The sequence below is a fragment of the Bos indicus genome, chromosome 3 (assembly GCF_029378745.1).
Source record: "Bos indicus isolate NIAB-ARS_2022 breed Sahiwal x Tharparkar chromosome 3, NIAB-ARS_B.indTharparkar_mat_pri_1.0, whole genome shotgun sequence".
Classification (NCBI taxonomy): Eukaryota; Metazoa; Chordata; class Mammalia; order Artiodactyla; family Bovidae; genus Bos; species Bos indicus.
The window spans coordinates 94,780,261-94,800,849 of NC_091762.1; the positions used below are offsets into that span (position 1 = coordinate 94,780,261).

The 20,589-nt window shown below is 41.0% G+C and overlaps 2 protein-coding genes across 8 annotated transcripts in view; one reads left to right on the forward strand and one right to left on the reverse strand.

Moving 5' to 3' along the window:
- The window catches only part of NRDC (nardilysin convertase), a 102,768-nt gene extending 88,889 nt beyond the window's left edge, over nt 1-13,879 (forward strand). For both annotated transcript variants that reach the window (XM_019957497.2, XM_019957498.2), the window contains 14 exons: nt 194-313; nt 1,434-1,485; nt 2,513-2,663; nt 5,705-5,832; nt 7,344-7,506; nt 8,262-8,293; nt 8,535-8,673; nt 9,891-9,938; nt 10,232-10,284; nt 10,717-10,800; nt 11,322-11,412; nt 11,908-12,024; nt 13,031-13,120; nt 13,273-13,879. In XM_019957497.2, the coding sequence (XP_019813056.2) occupies nt 194-313; nt 1,434-1,485; nt 2,513-2,663; nt 5,705-5,832; nt 7,344-7,506; nt 8,262-8,293; nt 8,535-8,673; nt 9,891-9,938; nt 10,232-10,284; nt 10,717-10,800; nt 11,322-11,412; nt 11,908-12,024; nt 13,031-13,120; nt 13,273-13,470 (1,466 nt within the window). In that variant the 3' untranslated portion in view covers nt 13,471-13,879. The remainder of the gene's footprint in view (nt 1-193; nt 314-1,433; nt 1,486-2,512; nt 2,664-5,704; nt 5,833-7,343; nt 7,507-8,261; nt 8,294-8,534; nt 8,674-9,890; nt 9,939-10,231; nt 10,285-10,716; nt 10,801-11,321; nt 11,413-11,907; nt 12,025-13,030; nt 13,121-13,272) is intronic.
- Nucleotides 13,880-14,210: 331 nt separating this feature from the next.
- Nucleotides 14,211-20,589, reverse strand: part of OSBPL9 (oxysterol binding protein like 9) — a 164,057-nt gene continuing 157,678 nt past the window's right edge. For all 6 annotated transcript variants that reach the window (XM_019957502.2, XM_019957501.2, XM_019957500.2 and 3 more), the window contains 8 exons: nt 20,284-20,368; nt 19,420-19,530; nt 19,111-19,174; nt 18,851-18,991; nt 17,276-17,354; nt 16,385-16,476; nt 15,113-15,248; nt 14,211-14,893 (listed from right to left, as the gene is read on the reverse strand). In XM_019957502.2, the coding sequence (XP_019813061.2) occupies nt 14,819-14,893; nt 15,113-15,248; nt 16,385-16,476; nt 17,276-17,354; nt 18,851-18,991; nt 19,111-19,174; nt 19,420-19,530; nt 20,284-20,368 (783 nt within the window). In that variant the 3' untranslated portion in view covers nt 14,211-14,818. The remainder of the gene's footprint in view (nt 14,894-15,112; nt 15,249-16,384; nt 16,477-17,275; nt 17,355-18,850; nt 18,992-19,110; nt 19,175-19,419; nt 19,531-20,283; nt 20,369-20,589) is intronic.

Below are 20,589 nucleotides of genomic sequence, written 5' to 3' on the forward strand. Positions count from 1 at the left end.
CTTAGGAGCAGCAGCAGCAAGGCCAAGAGGACTTTCTTTTTAGTATTGTTCTACTAATTTATTGTACTCTAACATTTGAATTTGACATGTTTTTGCCTCAAAAAAGAGTTACCTAGAGTTCTGAAACCAAGAACAGATTGATGGAAATTCTGTTGTGATAACTGAGTGATTTATTACCTTTTGCTTTTGTTAGCCACGGATTTCATGTTGAAGGCTTTTGATTGTCCAGAGACAGAATACCCTGTTAAAATTGTGAATACTCCACAAGGTTGCCTGTGGTATAAGAAAGACAACAAATTCAAAATCCCCAAAGGTAAAATGTTTACCTCCTTAAAACTAGTGAAATAAGTATAACCAAACTTTCTCCAGTTTCTCACAACCTTTTACCTCTTGTCTGTCACATCTCTTCCTTTCCTCTTTTCCTTCTACTTGAAGACCTTTTCCAGGCTTACCTGTCGGATCCATACTATGCTCCTGTGCTGTCACAGAAATTCTTATGTACACTACAGATTCCAGGGAATAAATAAGGATTCAAGCATAAAATGAAATTATTTTTTGATTTTTTTTTCTCAGTTAAATGAAAGCAGAGCCAGGTGTTTGGCTGTCTCAGGCAGCAGGTGGTGTTTTTTGAACATTATTGTTAAAAAGAGAATCAAGAGTAAGAGTATGCTGAAAGGAATTATTCTTAGACGTGATAGATAGCCAAGTCCAGCATTACAAATGTGAAATATCCTCCATCTGTCTCCCTGTACTCTTTGTTTCTCAGCCTAAAGGAAGTGTTGTATATACAGTTAACCAGACTCTGAAGCTCTTATCTTCAACATGGTAGCCCAAACTGTGTTGCTTTTTAAATTTTGTGTTCTTGTGCATAGCATAGGAACTTACTGAAGCAACTTGGAATCAAAGGGTAGGTGCTCTTGTTTGCCATCTAGCCCATATCCGTAGCCTTGACACAACTGTACTATAGTTCTAAGGGATTCTTGAGTTCACTGGGAAGGTGTTTACTCAGTTTTTCTTGGATAGATTATGAGTTTCTAAAAATGTTCTTAACATTTATTCCGCTTCCTTGGAACAGTACTGATACAACTTTCTGTGAGCATTGGTATTTTTCCCTTAATGTTCTTGACATGTATACCTCTATATGCATTTTTCCTGACCAAGGCTATTGATAGTAAGAGTATTCATAGGCCTCTCTGCATATCTGTCTATATATGTGATTTTCCTATAGATTAAAGTATGCCTTCTGGACACTATTTGGAATGGTAAATATACTTATTAAGGACGCTTAAGGATAAAAATGTAATGAGGATTTAAGGATTAGTGGTTTATTTCAGAATTTTTAAAACATCATCATATTGGGGGAAAATAACAGATGTACTAAATATTTGAGGCCTCTGGCCATTAGTTTCTTATTTAGGGTCTTTTTCTTTCAGCATATATACGTTTCCATCTGATCTCACCTTTGATACAGAAGTCTGCAGCAAAGTAAGAAATTGTCCTCTTTTCTGGAAGATATATATATTTTAATTATTGAAAGACTTTTATTTCTGAATCATTGTATCATTCTCTTTGTCAGTACTTGAGCTGTGCTCCTCATGTATGTGTTTTCTATGTGCCCAAAACAAATTATCTGTGTGAATCACTAAGATGGAATTGTGGCTGCTCCGTCTCCAGCACTTATTTGTACTGGATTGAGAAAGTTCCTTAAAGATAAGCTTGGGTTAGCCTCCAGTATATAATGAGGACTAGTGTGAATCTGTTGACCTGTATTTTGAGACTGCCAAGGAGTCTGATTTTACTTCATTCTTAGCAAATTATTTACACGTTTATATAGATAGCTGTATTGTGGGAGGTCAGAGAGCCTAAAATGTACCTGAATCATAGGAGGTGCTCAGGAAATGTTACTACATTTCTTCCTTTCTTTTGCCCCTTAACCTGTAAAATCCAGCCTTAAACTGACAAATAGCACTAACATTATTAATATCCAGTCTAAAAAGTGCATTACAGGACTTCCCTGGCCATCCAGTGGTTAAGACTATGCATTTCCAATGCATCAGTCTCTGGTTCGATTCCTAGTTGGGAAACTAAGATTCCACATGCCACATGGCCAAAAAAAAAACACAAAAAAACATGACCCTACTCTCTTCCCTCAGATTTTTAATTTGTTGGCCAGAAAACCTAGGCCACAGGGATAGCCAGAGCATTTGGGCCAGTTGCTTTTCATGTATTTTACACTTATCCCATTGTGCAACATAAATATTATCATATTCTATTTGTGCATGACATGAAAAAGATTAGGGGAGCACTGCTGAAGGTGGGAGTTCTGTAATGCCCTGGTGAACCCGAGCCCTAGTAAGCTGTATTTACCTTTGAGCTCAGTTAGTATATAGAGTTTACATTCTGGAGTAGTGAATTAACATCTTTATAAAAGTGAAGTTTCTTACTCTAAGTTGAAGGAAATTTGTCTATTTATTGTCAGTTAATGATGCTGTTTGCATTTTTATACTCTTAGTGTGGTCCTCTTTGATATCTTTGTCAATATCCTTACCCATAACCTTGCGGAACCAGCTTATGAAGCAGATGTGGCACAGCTGGAGTATAAGCTGGTCGCTGGAGAACATGGTTTAATTATTCGAGTGAAAGGATTCAACCATAAACTACCTGTAAGTACAGTGCTCTGATTTCTTTGCAGACAACTTTAAAATTTCCTATTTGTTTGTTGTGCCTATAGCACCAAGCATAGAGGTTTGTGCATAAGGTGCTGTATATGAAAAGAAATATGTATTAATATAGATCATTAGGTTTTTTTGACTGAGGCAGGTATTCCAACTTTGGCCACATATAAGAGCAACATATATTCTTAATTAATTGTATTTATTGGGCTTCCCTGGTAGCTCAGCCTGCAATGCAGGAAACCCTGGTTCGATTCCTGGGTGGGACAGATTCCTTAGAGAAGGGAACAGCTACCCACTCCAATATTCTGGCCTGGAGATCATTATGGTTTTTTTGGCTGATGGCAGGTATTCTGACTTTGGCCACATATAAGAGCAACATATATTCTTCAATTAATTACATTTATTAGTGTTGTATACATTAGTAATAGATATAGCACAGCCTGTGCTTCAGACTTGATTATACTTCTCTTTACTGTCAGTTTCTCTGCAGCCAACACTGGTATTTAGGACTTGTTTGAGTGTAATTGGGCTGCCCTTGTGGCTCAGACAGTAGAGAGTCTGCCTGCAATGTGGGAGACCTAGATTCTATTCCTGGGTTGGGGAGATCCCCTGGAGAAGGAAAACGCTACCCACTCCAGTATTCTGGCCTGGAGAATTCCATGGACAGAGGAGCCTGGTGGGCTACAGTCCATGGGGTCACAAAGAGTTGGACACGACTGAGTGACTAGCTCTTTCTTTGTTTTCTTTTTTGAGTGTAATTTCATGCCATAGTGCAAGGACAGATTTAAAACACCTGACATGTTCCCTGATACCCTGACGAAGAGTAGAACTTAGATGTCTGTGTTCTTTCTTTGTCTTCTCACAGTCTTTTCCATTGTTTCAAGTGTGTGTGTCTTGTTCCCTTCTAAGTTTATGACTCTTAAGAAACAGAGTTTATATCTTGTTAGTGATTTATCTTTTGGTAAAGAATATGTTTCAATGTCATCTGTCAGTACTTCATAAGTAAAGGAAGAAATACCAAGAACCAGGTAAAATAATGTACCCAGCAATAAATTTTATATGTTGGTTTTTTGGGTAGAACATATATTAACATTTGGGGAATTGGGTTTATCTAAGAAAAATTCTGGAGGAGAGGACCTGGAAGTAATTAGACCTGTGCTAAGAGGTGATAGCCTCCATATCTTAGCAAAAACCCTAGAGAAGAGTAGTTTTCTTCTTTATACCCTCTTACTTGTCAGTCTCCCCTGGGAACAAAAATTATTCTTAGGAGGAGACACATGGAATATTTTAGTAACCTTCAAAAGAGTAAATATAATGTAGCTTAAAATCCAGACATATTAAAGCCAAATACAGTAGTTGTCATTTGGTAGGTATGTTTTGGAATTACCTGGAGAGCTTTTTAGAAATACAAACCATAGTATTTGAGGTTCTTCATTTTATGAAGCTTCCCTACTGTAACATTAAAACTTTATATAAATACTATAAATACATATGTAAAACTAGAGATCATTTACACCTATGAAATACAGAGTCAAGCATTCTAAAAACTTGAAAGTTAAGTTCAAATATAACAAGAAGAATAATTGACCATGACCAGTGCCAGCAAAGCAAAGAGTTGGTTGTTCAGTTTTATGAAGCTGTTATAAATCATTATAACACAAGTCAGTTAAGAAACACTGTGTGAATATAGTGATAATGAACATAAATCATTATATCAAAGTCAGTTGAGAAATACTATATGAATATAGTGATTAATGCCCCCAAAATTATTTGATAAATTTGAGCTGTCATTCCTAATAAGTAGGAATAAAGGGAGGTTACTCAACCACAATAAAAATCTTAATTAAATGTACAATAACAGATGTTATACTAACTGATGAAATCCTGAACATTAAAATTAGGAACAAGCCGAGGATACCCACGATCACTTCTATTAGTCGACATTATTTTTAGAATTTCTGGCTACTGTATTAAAGTGAAAAAATAAAAACACCTGGAAGAGAAAAAGCATTTTTCTTTGCAAAATACTATTAGAATTTAAAAAATAATTTGTGATATGACTCATCATAAGACCAGTATATCAATGGCTCATTTTCCTGTAGTGTAATAACCACTTAGAAATGGATTGGGAAAAAATATGTCACTATAATATTGAGAAAAATAATCAAATATGTAAGAATAAAGAAGAAAAGTATAGAACCTATCTAAAGAAAGCTATAAATCTTTTTGAAGCATATAAAAGACTTTAAGGGAGAAGACTCCACATGTTTCTGGATAGCACAGGTTGATACAAAGTCATTATTTCCTAAATTATCTCCTCCCAGTTAAAATCAAATTTTGGGGCAGTGGAGATGCTCAATAAAATTATTTTTAAGTTTAATGGGAAGGAAAAAATGTTTTAAAATACCTCTGAAAATTATGAAAAAGAAAATTTTTATTCCTTCAGATTTTATAATTATTGAGAACTTTAGCTCCTAAAAATTCTTTGAGGGAGGGGCTTCCCTGGTGGTTCAGTGGTAAAGAATCTACCTGCCAATGCAGGAAACACCAGTTCAATCCTTGATCTGGGAAGATCCCACATGTCCCGGAGCTCGTGTGCTACAACTGTTGAGCCAGTGCTTAGAGCCCGGGAGACGCACCTGCAGAGCCCACATGCTGCAACTACTGAAGCCCGTGCAGCCTAGACTCTGCTCCACAACAAGAGAGACCACCGCAGTGAGAAGCTGATCACAATAACTAGAGAGCAGTCCCCACTCACTGCAACTATAGAAAAGCCTACATAGCAGTGAAGATCCAGCACAGCCAAAAATAAATAAATGAATTACTGGAAAAAAAAATAGCTAGGTGGTGTAGCCATGGGTTAAGGGGAAAAAAAAAAGATTCTTTGAGTCATTAGTACTTATGTCCCACACAATGCCTATTTTATCATATTGAACCCCTGGTAGAAACCAATGGGAAACATTTTCCCCCTAAAAATCAGTGGATTTACATGTTTCTCCACTTACGGTGTTTCTTTCTTTTCTTCTTAGCTACTGTTTCAGCTTATTATTGACTACTTAGCGGAGTTCAGTTCCACACCAGCTGTGTTTACAATGATAACTGAGCAATTGAAGAAGACCTACTTTAACATCCTCATCAAGCCTGAAACTCTGGCCAAGTGGGTATACATGGGATCAGCTTATATTTTGAAGGCCTAAAACTATATGCCTTCCTTGGAATTAAGTGTGGGGAGTGAGGCTGTTGTTTCAGTGCTAATTCAGATGTGATAGAATTGTGCTGTGTTTTAGGAAACTAGCCCATAGAGTTAGAGAGTTCCTAAACTCAGTGTAAGTAGTTATCGGTGAGGAGGACTGCAGACAGTCTACTATACTTAATTAGAGGCTAAAGGTTAAAAGAGTGTTTTTTCCTAGTTTCTAAGTAAAAAATAGTTCAAAAAGTGCTGACTTTGTTGTAGCTCAAAATTGCTTAGTGTATTGGATGTTATGATAAGTAGCTGAGTTAAATTGCCTAACAGGTCATTTATCTGACAACTGCAGCTATCCAGAATTCAGTCAGGTTGCAGAAGAGAGCAGAAACGCTTCTGGACAGTCTGTATGCCCTCTGCTAATAGGCAGTCATCTTGGGCCTTTCACCAGAGCCTGTTCTTTAATCTAGGGCCAGCGGTAGCTTATAGGGTACCTTTGTGTGAATCAGAAAAAAGTACACTCTTGAGGGTAAAAAGGCTCTGTCAGCAGGTAGAGCCTTTGTGGGAGGGGGGAAAAAGTCCCCTCTGAGCAGATATAGCCCTTTATGCACATGGCTTGCGAGCCCCTACTTGACCTGTTTGCTGGGCATCTGTAAATACCCTGCATTAGACATAGTTATAATGAGACCATAAATGGCCAAAATTCGAAAGCAGGGGAGGGAGTAGTTAAGAATCAGACATGTAATAACTGATAATCTGATCACAAAAAGTTATAAAAACTAATAACCAAATATAAATGGGAAAGGAGAGTTGTCTGGAACTATTGATATAATTAAAAATAGCCCCATATATCCTATAACTCCTGAATACTACTTTGTTAAAATGTGGTAGAGTAATAGTACTTGTTTATTGAAGATTTGGTATGTGTTAGATCTAAGAACTTTAAGTGTATTTATTTAATTCTCACCAAAACTGATAATAGTATGGCGTTTTTATTTCCCTTGTTTTACAAATGAAATTGAGCCACAAATGTTAGGTAACTTGGCCATATTTAAACAGCTTACTAAGAAAAATAAATAAATAGCTTACTGTGTGGGAGGGGGTTAGTCTGATTCTTGCCTAGAGCCAGTTATGCTGTATTGTCATTGTAGATATACATGATGGTCACTTCCAGTAATGAATAAATGCTAGTGAGATTTGAAATCAAAATAGTAATATTGGTTTGTGACTCATTTGGCAGCTTGTGTGAAATGTTTTATTTTGCAATTGAAACATAAGTTTTACCAATGAGCTAATAATCTATGTAATAGTCTATATATGCAGTTTTAAATGCTTTTTGCTGCTTATGACATTGTTTCCCTATCTTAAGTAGTGATAGAAATTGTCACTTTAAAGAAACACATCATCTATAGAAACTTAACCCAATCCTATACCCTTACGATTCATTTCTTAAAATAAGACTTTTTTTTTCCTGCTCTCTGTAGAGATGTTCGGCTTTTAATCCTGGAGTATTCCCGTTGGTCTATGATTGATAAGTATCGCGCTTTGATGGATGGCCTTTCCCTTGAGTCTCTGCTGAGCTTCGTCAGAGAATTCAAAGCCCAGCTCTTTGTTGAGGGCCTGGTACAAGGAAATGTCACAAGCACAGTGAGTGTCAGGGTTCTGTTGGTACAGACCAGGTATGAATGCTGTTCTGCGCTCTGGAATTCTATTAGTTCTTCCCTAAAGGGGAAGCTCTGTAATTTTGGCAGGCCAGCATCGTCACAGTCTGTTTAGAAGGGAACTTGGCCCTTTCAGTGCTGGACAAGACTTTCTTATGAAAGAGACTACTGGTATTGGACCGCATTTTGAGTTAAGTGGGTTTGGTAAATACATGGTACTGGTTACATTTGTTGACAATTGTGGAAACTAGAAACAGTTTAATTTAGAGATTAAAGTGGGAGCTGGGGAGGGCTGAGGGATGTATATATATATACATCATTCACTTCGTATCAAGTGTATTCTGTTGCTCACTCTATGCCAGGCTCTGTATTAATAGATCCAGGTTTCTAAAACACAGCCTAATGGGGTAAACCGGACAACTAAGTTTGATCCCCCAGTGGAGAAAGTTTCACAGTGGACAGTAAACAGCACCAAGGGAGAACAGAAAAGGAGCCACTTCAGTTGAGAGCCACTTAGTATTCAACAAACATAATCAATATTGAATCAGTGAATGATAATCCCAGTTAATGAGTGATAAACCCAGTGAATGAATGATCAGCATTTTGGGTGACAGACTGTATCTGCTTTCTGATGCATTCCAGGGCTTCCCATGCACTTAGAACATTGGTATTAGTTGGTTTGGGGTGAAATTAAAGACAGTAGAGTCTGATATAGCTATTTTCTTCTCTTTCACCTCCTAGGAATCTACAGATTTCCTGAAATATGTTGTTGAGTGAGTATTAGTTGAATTTTCTCTTTAGGAGTTATGTGTTCTTAATAGCAAGAGGACCTTGAGACCAAAATTCAGTTGTTACTAAATCTGTAATGGAGATGCTTCTTGTAGGTTTATTTGAGGTTAGTTATATAAACAAAGCAATTCAGAAGGCAGTGTAGAAGGCCTGACTTTCAATTTTGGGGGCAGGAATAGGAGGATAAAGGCACAGCCTCGATGACCCATACTGATTGTTTTGCAGCAAGTTGAACTTCATGCCTCTGGAGCAGGAGATGCCTGTGCAGTTCCAGGTGGTGGAGCTACCCAGTGGCCACCACCTGTGCAAAGTGAGAGCTCTGAACAGGGGTGACGCCAACTCTGAAGTCACTGTATATTACCAGGTCAGTGGCCCCTTTGCACACAGCTGTCCTCATGGCTGTGTCTTTTAGACACTAAAGACTGGTGGAAGGACCACAGTGTCTGGGGGAAGTGATCCTATGCTCTTCAAGGCCTGTTTGCGGTTACTCTGTGGTTTTATGCTTGGGGTCATATGTCCTCTTGAAGCAATTACATTTAAAAACTGCTCCTGTCAGTGAAGTGGATCCTTTTTCAATCACAGTGCTTTATTAATCACCCAGCCACTAGTCCAGAGGGACAGAACTGAAGTATGGCTGGAAGTCCCTACATATTCACCAGTCAGAACTCCAGGGAGCAAGAAGACATTTGTTAAAAGGACAGTTTTAAAATACGACAAAAGCAAACATAGTCAACCAACATACAATAAATAGAATGGCTTCCAGAGTCATAATGAGTATTTTCAAAGCACCTGAGAGAGAGGATTTATCACCTCTTTTTTATGTATGATAAATCTGAGGTCCTTCACTTACCTGAGGTCATACCAGCTGGAGTTCAAATTTATACTTTCTGTCTTCAAATCCTATGTGTTTTCCACAGCATTCTGGAGATATGGGATGGTGCTTAAAATAAGAAAGAGCTTTGCACTGATCTCAATTGGTCCATAGACTAGCCTGTGTTTGGTCCCACTCACTTTTAGGACAGTGGGGACCTGTGTCTGTTTAGACTGATCTCAGACTTCCCAAACACTGGGGCTCTTTATCTGCTGCTTTGGTCCTGGGTTTTCTACATGAGGAAATCACTTCTCTGTCTGACCTCGTAAAGATCCCTGGCCTGGACTTTGGGCAGGGCTCCACGGCCTCACTTGTCACCTTGTCCTTTTCTTGAGTTTCTGGCGCTGAATCTTTGCCTTGTCTGTAGAGCCTATCTTCCTCTGCAAGTCCTTGACTTTAGGTTGTGTCCTTGGTGTGTTTTGGGCAGGAGCTGGCAGGTCAGGGATTACTGAACTCAATTCCATGTCCACCTGCAGTGCTGAGCTAGGGCTGGGAATACAGATCATCATGCATGATTCCAGTCTGCACACACCTCCTGTTTTGTGGGAAGGCAGGAAGTATAACAGTAGAGGGTATGGGGTGGGGCGGCGGGGGCGGGGGAGAAGAGTAGGGTAGTATCCTGAATAAATGGTTGTCAAGAAGAGCTATATTTTTAAAAAGCCCTGTAAGCCATTGGATTTTCAGTTGGTCTGATCAGCTTCTCCTCTCAGTCAGGTGCCAGGAGTCTGAAAGAATACACTCTTATGGAGCTGCTTGTGGTAAGTTGCATAAAGGAGAGTCCCTATACTCGGGAGCCCCTGGCCAACTGTGAGGACTGGCCTATCTACCTGGGGGCTGGGGACCTGGGAGTGGTCAGAGATCTGTGGTTTGTAAGTGAGCTGGTTGTTGAGCATTTCTCACCTAGTATTAGCCAGGATAATGGGCCTGGGCTATTTAAGAAGGCAGTAAGGGAGGCTGGACTCGGGGGTCACATGTTAACACTTTGGGGGGAAGAAATGGAGGTTTCTCTGCTGGGAGGAGTTGAGCTGATGGGTAGTATGTTGAATTACAGATGCATATGGAAGAGCCTTGTTTTGACTTCCTTCGAACCAAGCAGACCCTTGGGTAAGTCTGCTGGCAAGAGCACTGACCTCAAGTAAGATCTGGGGCTTACTTGGCAGGCTTAAGTCGATCAGCTGGACTGACTGAACAGTCTCAGCACTCTTTGGCCCTTCCAGGCCTTAAGAGTCATACCTACCAAGTCACACTCGGTAGAGTCATACTGTCAAAACTTTTGCAATTTGCATCTTGGACTATGATCAGTCTGTCAGTTTGGTCAAGTTTCAAGATTAGCAAGAGAAGAGGCTGGCCTTGTGGTCCTCAGTTCAGAAGAGGGGTGGATACCCTAACCCAAGAGTAAACATCTATGGATCCTCTTCCAGGACCTGTAGGGTCTAGTAAGGATGGGCAGAAACCGTTCCCACTGCTCTCTAGTACCTCCAAGGACAGGGTGCAGGTGAGTACCCGAGCTTATAGAACTTTTCACTCTGGCCATAGGTACCATGTCTACCCTACCTGTAGGAACACATCTGGGATTCTAGGCTTCTCTGTCACCGTGGGGACTCAGGCAACCAAATACAAGTGAGTAAACAAGTGAGATGATGGGCCCAGCTATCGTTTTTCTTGGCATAGAGAATAGGGGCTGCATCCTTGCCCTGACCATTTGCTTCCCATTTAGTCACAGCTGCAGCAGGTGGCTCATACATGGCCTGGTCCAGGACTTACCAGTGGGTTTGTAGGTTTGACTCAAGTCCTATGGTGACTGTGCAGGGCTTGCTACTGCTTCCTCTCTTCAGGCATATCTGAAGACAAGAAAGGCAGATGCCTGACCTAGCATTCGGGCTGCAAGCAAGGTACTAGGCCGTGTTGGTCCTCAGCTTTGAAATGGTCAGCATGGCTGTCTACTGCTTCCTACGAGGATACCAGGGAATTGGGCTAGAAGTGGAGTAGGGGTGGGGGTTCTTCACTGTTCACTTACCTCCTGCAGCTTAGGGGAGATCACTTCAGCCTTTCCTGGAAATATGCCTTAGACCCAGTTCTCTCCTTTGCCTTCTGCTTGAGACCTGGTCAGTGATGACTTAATGGAAGATGTTTTATTTTAGCTCTGAAGTTGTTGATAAGAAGATAGAAGAGTTCCTTTCAAGCTTTGAGGAGAAGATTGAGAACCTCACTGAGGATGCATTCAACACCCAGGTGATTGTGCTGGCTTGGTCTTTTGTTGGGTCACCCAAGGCCCTCGATCGGAGAAGGTATTGGCACCCCACTCCAGTACTCTTGCTTGGAAATCCCATGGACGGAGGAGCCTGCAGTCCATGGGGTCGCTGGGAGTCGGACACAACTGAGTGACTTCACTTTCATGCACTGGGGAAGGAAATGGCAGCCCACTCCAATGTTCTTGCCTGGAGAATCCCAGGGACAGGGGAGCCTGTTGGGCTGCCGTCTATGGGGTCGCACAGAGTCAGACACGACTGAAGTGACTCAGCATAGCATAAGCCCTCGACACTAGTCTTAACAGTACTGTGTGCTGGGTTCTTGAGCTCTGTAGCCCACCTTAATCTGACCACGTCTTCCTAGCTCCATCCCTCGTCGTCATGCTGGCAGGTCCATCACAAATCAGACCAGACAGGGTTCAGTGTGCTGAGGATGCTTGGGTGATGCCATGCCTGAGTGTTTCTTTGACGGTAACAGGTCACAGCTCTGATCAAGCTGAAGGAGTGCGAGGACACCCACCTTGGGGAGGAAGTGGACAGGAACTGGAATGAAGTGGTGACTCGGCAGTATCTCTTTGACCGCCTTGCCCATGAGGTAGTAACATGGTTTTCAGAGTAAGACAGCTCTGACAGGGACTCTTGATTTAACAGGAGACACGGTTCTAAGCAAATTGATATTGTGTGGAGGAGAGACCGGGGGCACTCATCTTGGGTTGGTTATTATTTACTTGCCTATTTCTTGATGTTATTAAATTACATCTTGTTTCCAGACTGGCTACTGTAGTGTCTCAGGTGGCCAAGTGAGCAGGATGCTGGGTATTCTTACTCTTCTTACTCTTGCTCCCCCAATTTCAGTCAGATCTACTTTTTAAAAAATTGAAATACGGTTGATTTACAGTGTTAATTTCTGTTGCAAAGTGATTCAGTTTTATATATATATATATAATGTTTTTCCTTTTCGTTTTTGTATTATATATTCAGATTCACTACAAGGTTTGGGAGAAAAACAGGTTCTGCTCCTTAAAGAAAATTGCGAACTTGAAGTTCCTTCTCCAGATTTAAGGATTCTATGTGTAGGTCTTTGTGACAACTTCTAGCCTCAAGTAATAAATCCCATTTAAAGGAGCTCTGGGTCCTCCAGTCCAGTGCTCTGATACTATAACCCTACCAAAGGATATTGAAGCAGAGCAGGTATTTAACAAAGAGGCTTCATTCAGCCCAACTCTTGAGGTTCTGCAGTTTTCCTGTTAGAAGCCAGAGGGTAAATACTTACCATGTATCTGAGAGGTGACACTAAGGTGTAATGGGTTTGACTCCATGTACGGTACTTAGCTGTAGTTACAGCATCTGCTACCCTCTCCTGCTTATTATCGGCCAGTCAGTCAGTGCGAAGAAACATGAAGGTGTATCAGGCTCATTTGTATCCTTATCTGGAAGGTTGGGAGCCAGCTGAAACATGTTAAAATAAAACAGTGTGCTTATAATAAGCAGGACCAAGGAGGTCTGGCTAGGGTGTTGTGTTTTAAGTACTATCTATCTTTGCATAAATATATTGCTAGTTTTTTATAGCCTTCTTTCATATCTTCCCTTCTCCCATTAAGATTGAAGCACTGAAGTCATTCTCAAAATCAGACCTAGTCAACTGGTTCAAGGCCCACAGAGGACCAGGAAGTAAAATGCTCAGTGTTCATGTGAGTATCGTTACCTAAGCTGTAGCTCTGTCCTTTGCAGGCTTGTCGTCTCACCCATTTACTGAGTTTGGGTTGGTGTCCTAGATCCTACTAGGTCTTTGCCCAAACATGGTCAGCATTCTCTCTCACCTCAAGTCTTTGGCCTTTTTCAGGTTGTTGGATTTGGGAAGTACGAGCTGGAAGAGGATGGTACCCCTTCCGGTGAGGATTCAAACTCTTCTTGTGACGTGATGCAGCTGACTTACCTGCCAGCTTCTCCTCTGCTGGTAGACTGTACCGTCCCCATTGTTGATATCAGGGGTTTCACATCAAGACTTAACCTTCTCCCCTACCATAAAATAGTCAAATAAACTGCAGTCTCCTTGGCCTGAAGCACTGTGCATTGAAGTGTTTGAATTTTATGAAGTTACACTACTCCTGCCTTAGGGCTTCCATTGAATTTTTGCACTGGCATCATAGAATTTGATTTACTACCCTTCCCCTTCCGTTGTGATTAACAGACCGAGCGTTACTATAGCAGCTGCAGAGAGAAACGAGCAGGGTGGGCCAAATGTAACCAAAAAGCTTGCCGGAGCAGTCTTGAGATGCCCTGGCCTGTCCTGGTCTTCTCAGATTGAGAATCCAGTTCTGTATGACTGCCTTGAGAGGCCCTATGTAACTAGTGTCTTCTTAGTACCTAAATGCCAGGTGCTAATACCTGTGTTGTTGTTTTTAATGTATTTAAAAATAAAGATAATTCTGTATTGCCCTTCAGAATGAGCCATTTGCTGCTGTGACATTCCTTTTATTATATTTTGTTTCAATGTGGGGTGGGGATCTAAAAATAAGCATTCTTCACAAATTCTCTAAGGCAATAAAATATTTTTGCATAAAAGGTTGGTAGCCCTATGTGTACTATTTGAGAGTTCAGTTAAAACAAGAATAGCATGGTGGGGGCTATAGACAGAACAGAGGAGTATAAGGAAGGGACAGGATGGATGGACCCCCTTCATTATTTGAAGAGTCCCTATAAAAAGCCAGCCTTTGTATTCAAAGTTGCTAAGTAACTAGGTCCAAGTCTAATCATAAAAATAATCAGCACATTAAAAAAAAAGGTTGGAAAAATTACTTTATGAAGCCTTAAGAAGCATTGAGTGTAATTAAACCACAGTCCAGAGTTAGATACAATTTAATAATAGTTCAATTCCAAAGTAAAAGTTATTGTAGGTGAGACCATGAAATTTCCTAACACGTGATTTTAATACATTACACTAAATTTTCTAAAACAACTCAGAGGAACTGATATTTACAGTAAATGCAGTATTTATGAAAAATCTGGCATCAGCTATATTATATATATGTATATATGTATATATAGAACCCAAGATTATATGAACTAGGAAACATGTATATCTCAACAGCAGTACTAGAATGCAGTTTAAGACTGGGATTTATACCGTGGGATTTGGAAAAGGAGCAGACATCTTGTTTTCAAAACCTGAAGTTTTTCTCAAGACCAAAATCAACGTTGTAACTGCCACAGACAGGAAAAAGGGGAGCTTTGCTCGCTTTAATTGTTCATCTGCATCAGAAAGTCCAGTATCCCTGAGATAGGAACCACTGCAATAAGAAGGGAGTGAATAGGTTCTCCCAAAGGAAGATTGTTGCTTAATTATGCATCCTGCCCTGGAACCAGGAGCAAACTTTGTGTTTCCCAACCTAATGCTTGGCAGCACCGAGACGCTTCAGTAATGGTTCATCATAAACCCAGCATTCTCCATCTTCATGAAACAACTGTTAGAGAAAGGGGGGAAATTCAGTTACACACTTGTTTTGTACTTCTGTATCATACTTTTAATTATTTGATGTGCTCCCCCCTCAACAGTGAAATGAACGTTCATCTCATTTATCACCATGCTTATTTGGTACTTCAGTATTCACTTGAAATGAATGAATGACAGCTCAGGGAACAGCAGCTAGCAGATCTAGGCAGGCTCCCCAAAACAAACTTACCCTTGTCTCCCATTGAATTTCCTTTTCCTTCCTTTCTCGGGCTTCTGCTCTTTGTCTTTCTTCAAGTCTATGCTTGGCTTCAGTTGCTGCATCAATGTCTCTGATTTTTAAGTTGAAAGTGACATCCTTCCAAAGGCTAAAGAAAAGAAGTGAAGGTGCTGAGTACTTGGTGGAGAGAGGAGTTAGCAATTTAAAAATGAAAGGCTAGAGCCATCTAGAACATAATTACAGTACAAGTAATTTTTAATGTAGTTCACAGACTAAATTACATACAAGTAATTTTTAAATGTAGTTCACAGACTAAATCTCCTTAGGCTGGCACAGGAGTGAAAAACAGAAACAAACTCAAAAGATTGCACCGCTAGTTGTCAGAGGAGGAAATAAAGCATATGCAGAAAGCTGTATATATGGCTGGGACAACAGAGGAGAAAGATCAACTGAGACAGGCTACTTTTAGCTGTACCTCTAGTGATATAACCTTGGGGCTGTCAGTTCATCTCTCTAGGGCGTCAGTGTCCCTTATATTAAGCTCAAGGAACAGCGGTTTATATTAAATAAACTAAATGGGAGACGAGAGGAGCTGAGACATTCCATTTCATAAAGACTCCCCTGGAATTAATGAATCTGGGAGAAGCAGTCTGACTATAGAGAATAAAGGTCAAGAGAAGCATTGCAGAGGCTTAAGGTTGGGGGTGGGGGAGGAGATCTGGCTTCTTCTCAAGGCCTGGAAGATGATAGCTAGACAAGTCTGGTCCAAACAATGCTTTGTAAGTGAGGACGCGTAGGGATTAAAAAGTAGGCATCCTAAGATCCCCTCGTGTGAGCAGCAGAGCATAAAGGTTTATAGATTTCCACTTACAACTATGAACAGGCAGTCCAGGCAAATAAGACTGTTTATTCTTTCAAGTTTTTAAGTTAAGACCTAAAGATGTTCTGAGATCTATCTATATCCATATATACAGAGAGTCTACAAAGATGATGAGAAGCCAACATCCACTTGTCAAGCATCATACACAGGCTCCATGTATAATCTCATTTAGTTCTCATAGCAAAGCTGAGGTGGTTCCCATTTCAGGAAAGAATGCAAAGACAGGTTAGCTTACAGTCAGGGTTACAGTGCAGGAGGTGGAGCACCGTATGAACCCAGGCATTCGGACTCCACCTGTGCTCTGTTACACCCTGCTATACAGACTGCCACCTGGCCCTGCACCTATGCCTGGCCAATAGCAAGAGCATTGCTGCAACAACTCTATAGTTATGTTGTCTCCTTACCAGCGGGATTCGTACTCATTCTGATCTTCCAACTTCCTTACTTTCTTCTTAATTATAGGCAACTTCTTGGTATCTATAAAAACTACATTTTCCTAGAAAACAGAAAAGGTGGGTAGATGTTTTATTGTTCACACTGTTCTAAGAGAAAAAGTCAACTCTTCCCATTAACAGATTTCATAATGAAATCCCACAATGTGTTAGTGATGTAGACAATGAATTCCATATGCAATCTAAAGCCTAAATTATTTAAGTCTTGGTAAAGGCTCTTGGTCAGAGAAGGCAATGGCACCCCACTCCAATACTCTTGCCTGGAAAATCCATGGACGGAGAAGCCTGGTAGGCTGCAGTCCATGGGGTCGCTAAGAGTCGGAGACGACTCAGCGACTTCACTTTGACTTTTCACTTTCATGCATTGGAGAAGGAAGTGGCAACCCACTCCAGTGTTCTTGCCTGGAGAATCCCAGGGATGGGGGAGCCTGGTGGGCTGCCGTCTATGGGGTCGCACAGAGTCGGACACGACTGAAGCGACTTAGCAGCAGCAGCAGCAAAGGCTCTTGGTAAAAATAGATATTTTCAATGTGGCTATGTGTTGGGATGTAATATGGTTGGGATGTAATCTCTTGGACTAGCTAAACAACGAATCCTAATGTTAAGTACTCTGAGCACTTTTTGCCATATATTATTCTTGAGTATTTTAAGGGGACAGGAAAGTAAAAATCATTTTACTACCTGTACTGCTGGGGAAAGGTGGAAGAAGGAAAAGGCCTGGCTTGAAGAGATGGCATTAGAGCTCATCTTGGTGGTTAAAATTTCCAGATGAAGAAAGCCAGAGTAAGGGACAAGCTACGATTCAATGAAGCCTGAAACAAGTGGCAAAACAGATGTTCTTACCCCTGTTGAGTATTTTGCATACATTACACCATTCCACTCCCCTTCAATTGAGCAGAAAGACTTCTTGTCGTTTGGAGAACTACATTAAAAACAAAAAACAAACATTAAAACACGTATGTGTCAGTCTCAAATTGCTATTTCTCTACCAAAGAATCTTGTCAGTTGTGGCCTACCTACCCAGAGCAAAACACAGAAGAGCAACTGTAAAGGTAGATTAATAAAACTGGTTTTATTTGTGAATGCAGATTAATAAAACTGGTTTTCTCAGAGCCAACTATAAGAATTAATGCCCTAAAGATGCTGCTAATGGATTCAAGATCCCAGAAACTGGGTATGAGATATGTTAGGTGCTGGGACCACAGCAGACGACAAACTCGAGCTCTTCACAGTCTAGTGGGGAGACACTACCACTGAAATTCTGGGTGAAACTGCTCTTATGTCCAGGCAACCACGGGAGATCAAGGGCAACACTGCTACGATGAGGGTCAGGGAAGGCTTTGCTTAAGGATACAATGATGGAGACCAGACTTTCATCTTCAGGCTGGGCCATAATATTAAGATGTTATCTGAGAAGCCCACCATGCACTCTTTCAGAAGGCAGTTTATTATAAATTACTGTGACTGGCCAAAAAATCCGCTAGCAGTTCCTATTGGTGCTGGTTGCTTTAAGAAACTCTGAGAAGCAGGCCCACCCATGTCTTTGTTCTGGACATCCTTTTTTCCCCCCGCCTGCCTGTCTGAGGGGGGCAGTCACATTATAGTGGTGACTTGTGCTGCTCCCTAAGCTCTGCCCCTATTTTCTGACTGCAGTAATATTTTGGATTTTACAGTGTTCCTTAGTAAACTTCATCTTTTGTTCATGGTCCCTTCCTCCTTCCTTCCTTCCAAGAATTTTCTGGATTTTGATTCTATCATCAAAATTAAATTATCTCCACAAAAAACTGGTTAGCCAATCCTGTGTCTGCCATCTGCAACACTGCTCCCAGTGAGGCCTCTGAGGACAGAGAAATCCCTTCAGGGTCTCCTTGTCTAGGCAGGCTCTGAACCCAACTGACTGACTTGGACAGCAGACGTCTTCATCTAATCCTGGAGCGTCAAACAGAACCAAACAAAGATACAATGGTTACTGTTTTTCCCCAGCAAAGGCACACAAAAAAAACAAGGACAATAAGGGCTTTGAGACACTACAGTGGGCATCATAGGGTCTACTGTATGGACAAGCTCATGGTCCAATCCAGCAATAATGAGTTAGGCATACATAATCTGGGCTGGCTACAAGATCCAGGAAGACTCCTTAAGTTTCCTATTTCTACAAGATCCAGGAAGACTCCTTAAGTTTCCTATTTGCAAGTCAGGTTCCTAGGAAGGAAATCCCACCAGTGACCTCAGATTGTTCTTAGGTCTCCTTCTGAGATGGGATTTTAGGAAGAGACATGAAACACAGCAATATAAAATAAGTTTACAAAGACAGGACCATTAAAATGGTCAATTCTTGATGGAAGTTATAGTTCAAGACAAAAGGAAAACTTTTAGAGATGCAGAAGGAGCATCAAAGCAGAAAAACAAAATACCTACAAAATCTCAGCAGTAATTCTGTGCTTCTTGCCCCCATAGAAAGGTTTAGTGTGGAAGACGATATTTGCACTATAGCCAGTTTTGGAACAGTTAATATTGCATTCTCCGCCTAGTTCCACCCAGGGCACTGTGAGGATAGACCTGCAAAATCAAAAGTGTCAGTAAGGCTGACAGTTCAGAGGAAAGAAAGGAGGGGCACAACTTAAAGAATAGCAGGGCCTACTGCCTGCACAGCAGAGGAATGGACCAGCTCTACTTGCCTGCCGTAACCATTGGGGAATGTGAGAATGTAATGTTCGTCATGCTCTAGACAGGAGACACAACCTGTGGAGAGAAGGGATGGAATCTCACATAAGCAGCTGATGGAATCTCCATTCAGTTTAGGGATAATCACTCTTGCATCTCAACCTGGCTCTCACCCCCAACACACTTGCTTCCCTGCACACAATGACATCCAGCCTGACTTTCTGGGGTCATTTCCTCTTACTAGACAGATGACCGGCACATATAAGAATGACATAGAGTTCTCCCATTAACACTTGTAGTCCACCCAAAGCCCACAGACTTACCCTGCCCTATGTTGTGCACCCCAATTGACATCCCAAGGAATTTTGATTTGGTCCAGATATGAGCATTGAATTGTATCTTCTTATTAAAACACTCAGCATAAAAAGCTGAAACTGAAGAGAAACTGTTTCAGTTAGTGCACTATATAGCCTCATTTTATTTATAAACACACACACACCATAAACATACATGCCTCCCACCCCCAACTCCCTTAACCCAGAGAAACAACTGGCTGCATGGGGGAAATCCTTTACCTTTCAAAGAACATCCTTGAATGTGGTCAGAAATTACCCACCTGCCCTTTACACCCTGTCTCCCCCAGTGCAAGCCACTGTTCAGGACCACATGGGGAGGAACTTCCTGAACCGTGAGGCCAATCCCAGGGCTTAAAAACAAAGGGTCAGTCTGTTCTGATCAGCAAGCATGTTGCTGCCCCAGCCCAAACCTGAACCCATACAGTATAATCAGTCTTAACATGGCATCCAGCAAGTAACAGGGGAAGACATGCATTCCTTCCATTGGGCCAGGAACCGCACCATACTGAAACTACATCTGTTTTATATGAACTGTCTTCAGAGGTGCTGAGATCGCTACAGCACAGCTCATGATGTGAAAGATGACTTTAGAAGCATTAAAAATTGCCTTCCCAAATCCCTTATTTTTATATTTATTAATCAGTGAAGCTAATAGAGTCTTTGGAACTTATACCAGGAACAGATATGAGGAACCAATCTTCACAGGACTGGGAAGACACAAGTAGCCATTAAACATGAGGACAGTGCAGAGACCTCAGTTATGGAGCTTTCTATGACCCTCTTTAGACAATAGTTTGAAAGTGGATGTAGCTGAGGAACTCTGTCACTTACTGGGTGGATGATGAGAAACCTGCTCAGCCACAAATGTTACACTATTCTTGGAAACCCAGGGAACTGGTCCTTCTGAAACTAGCTCCTGCAAGCAAACAGAACATCATTTTCTTTTGATGTGGAAACAAACAATATGCAGACAATCTAATAACTGGAGTCTCTGCCTCATAAGGTGGTTAAATGCTCTCTCCTCTACACTCACAAAGCATCTCATATATACTTTCCTCACAGCACTTAATTACACTATTGGAATGACTGCTTTGTGTAAGTCTCTCTAAGACATGCATGAAAGCAAGGATCATGTCC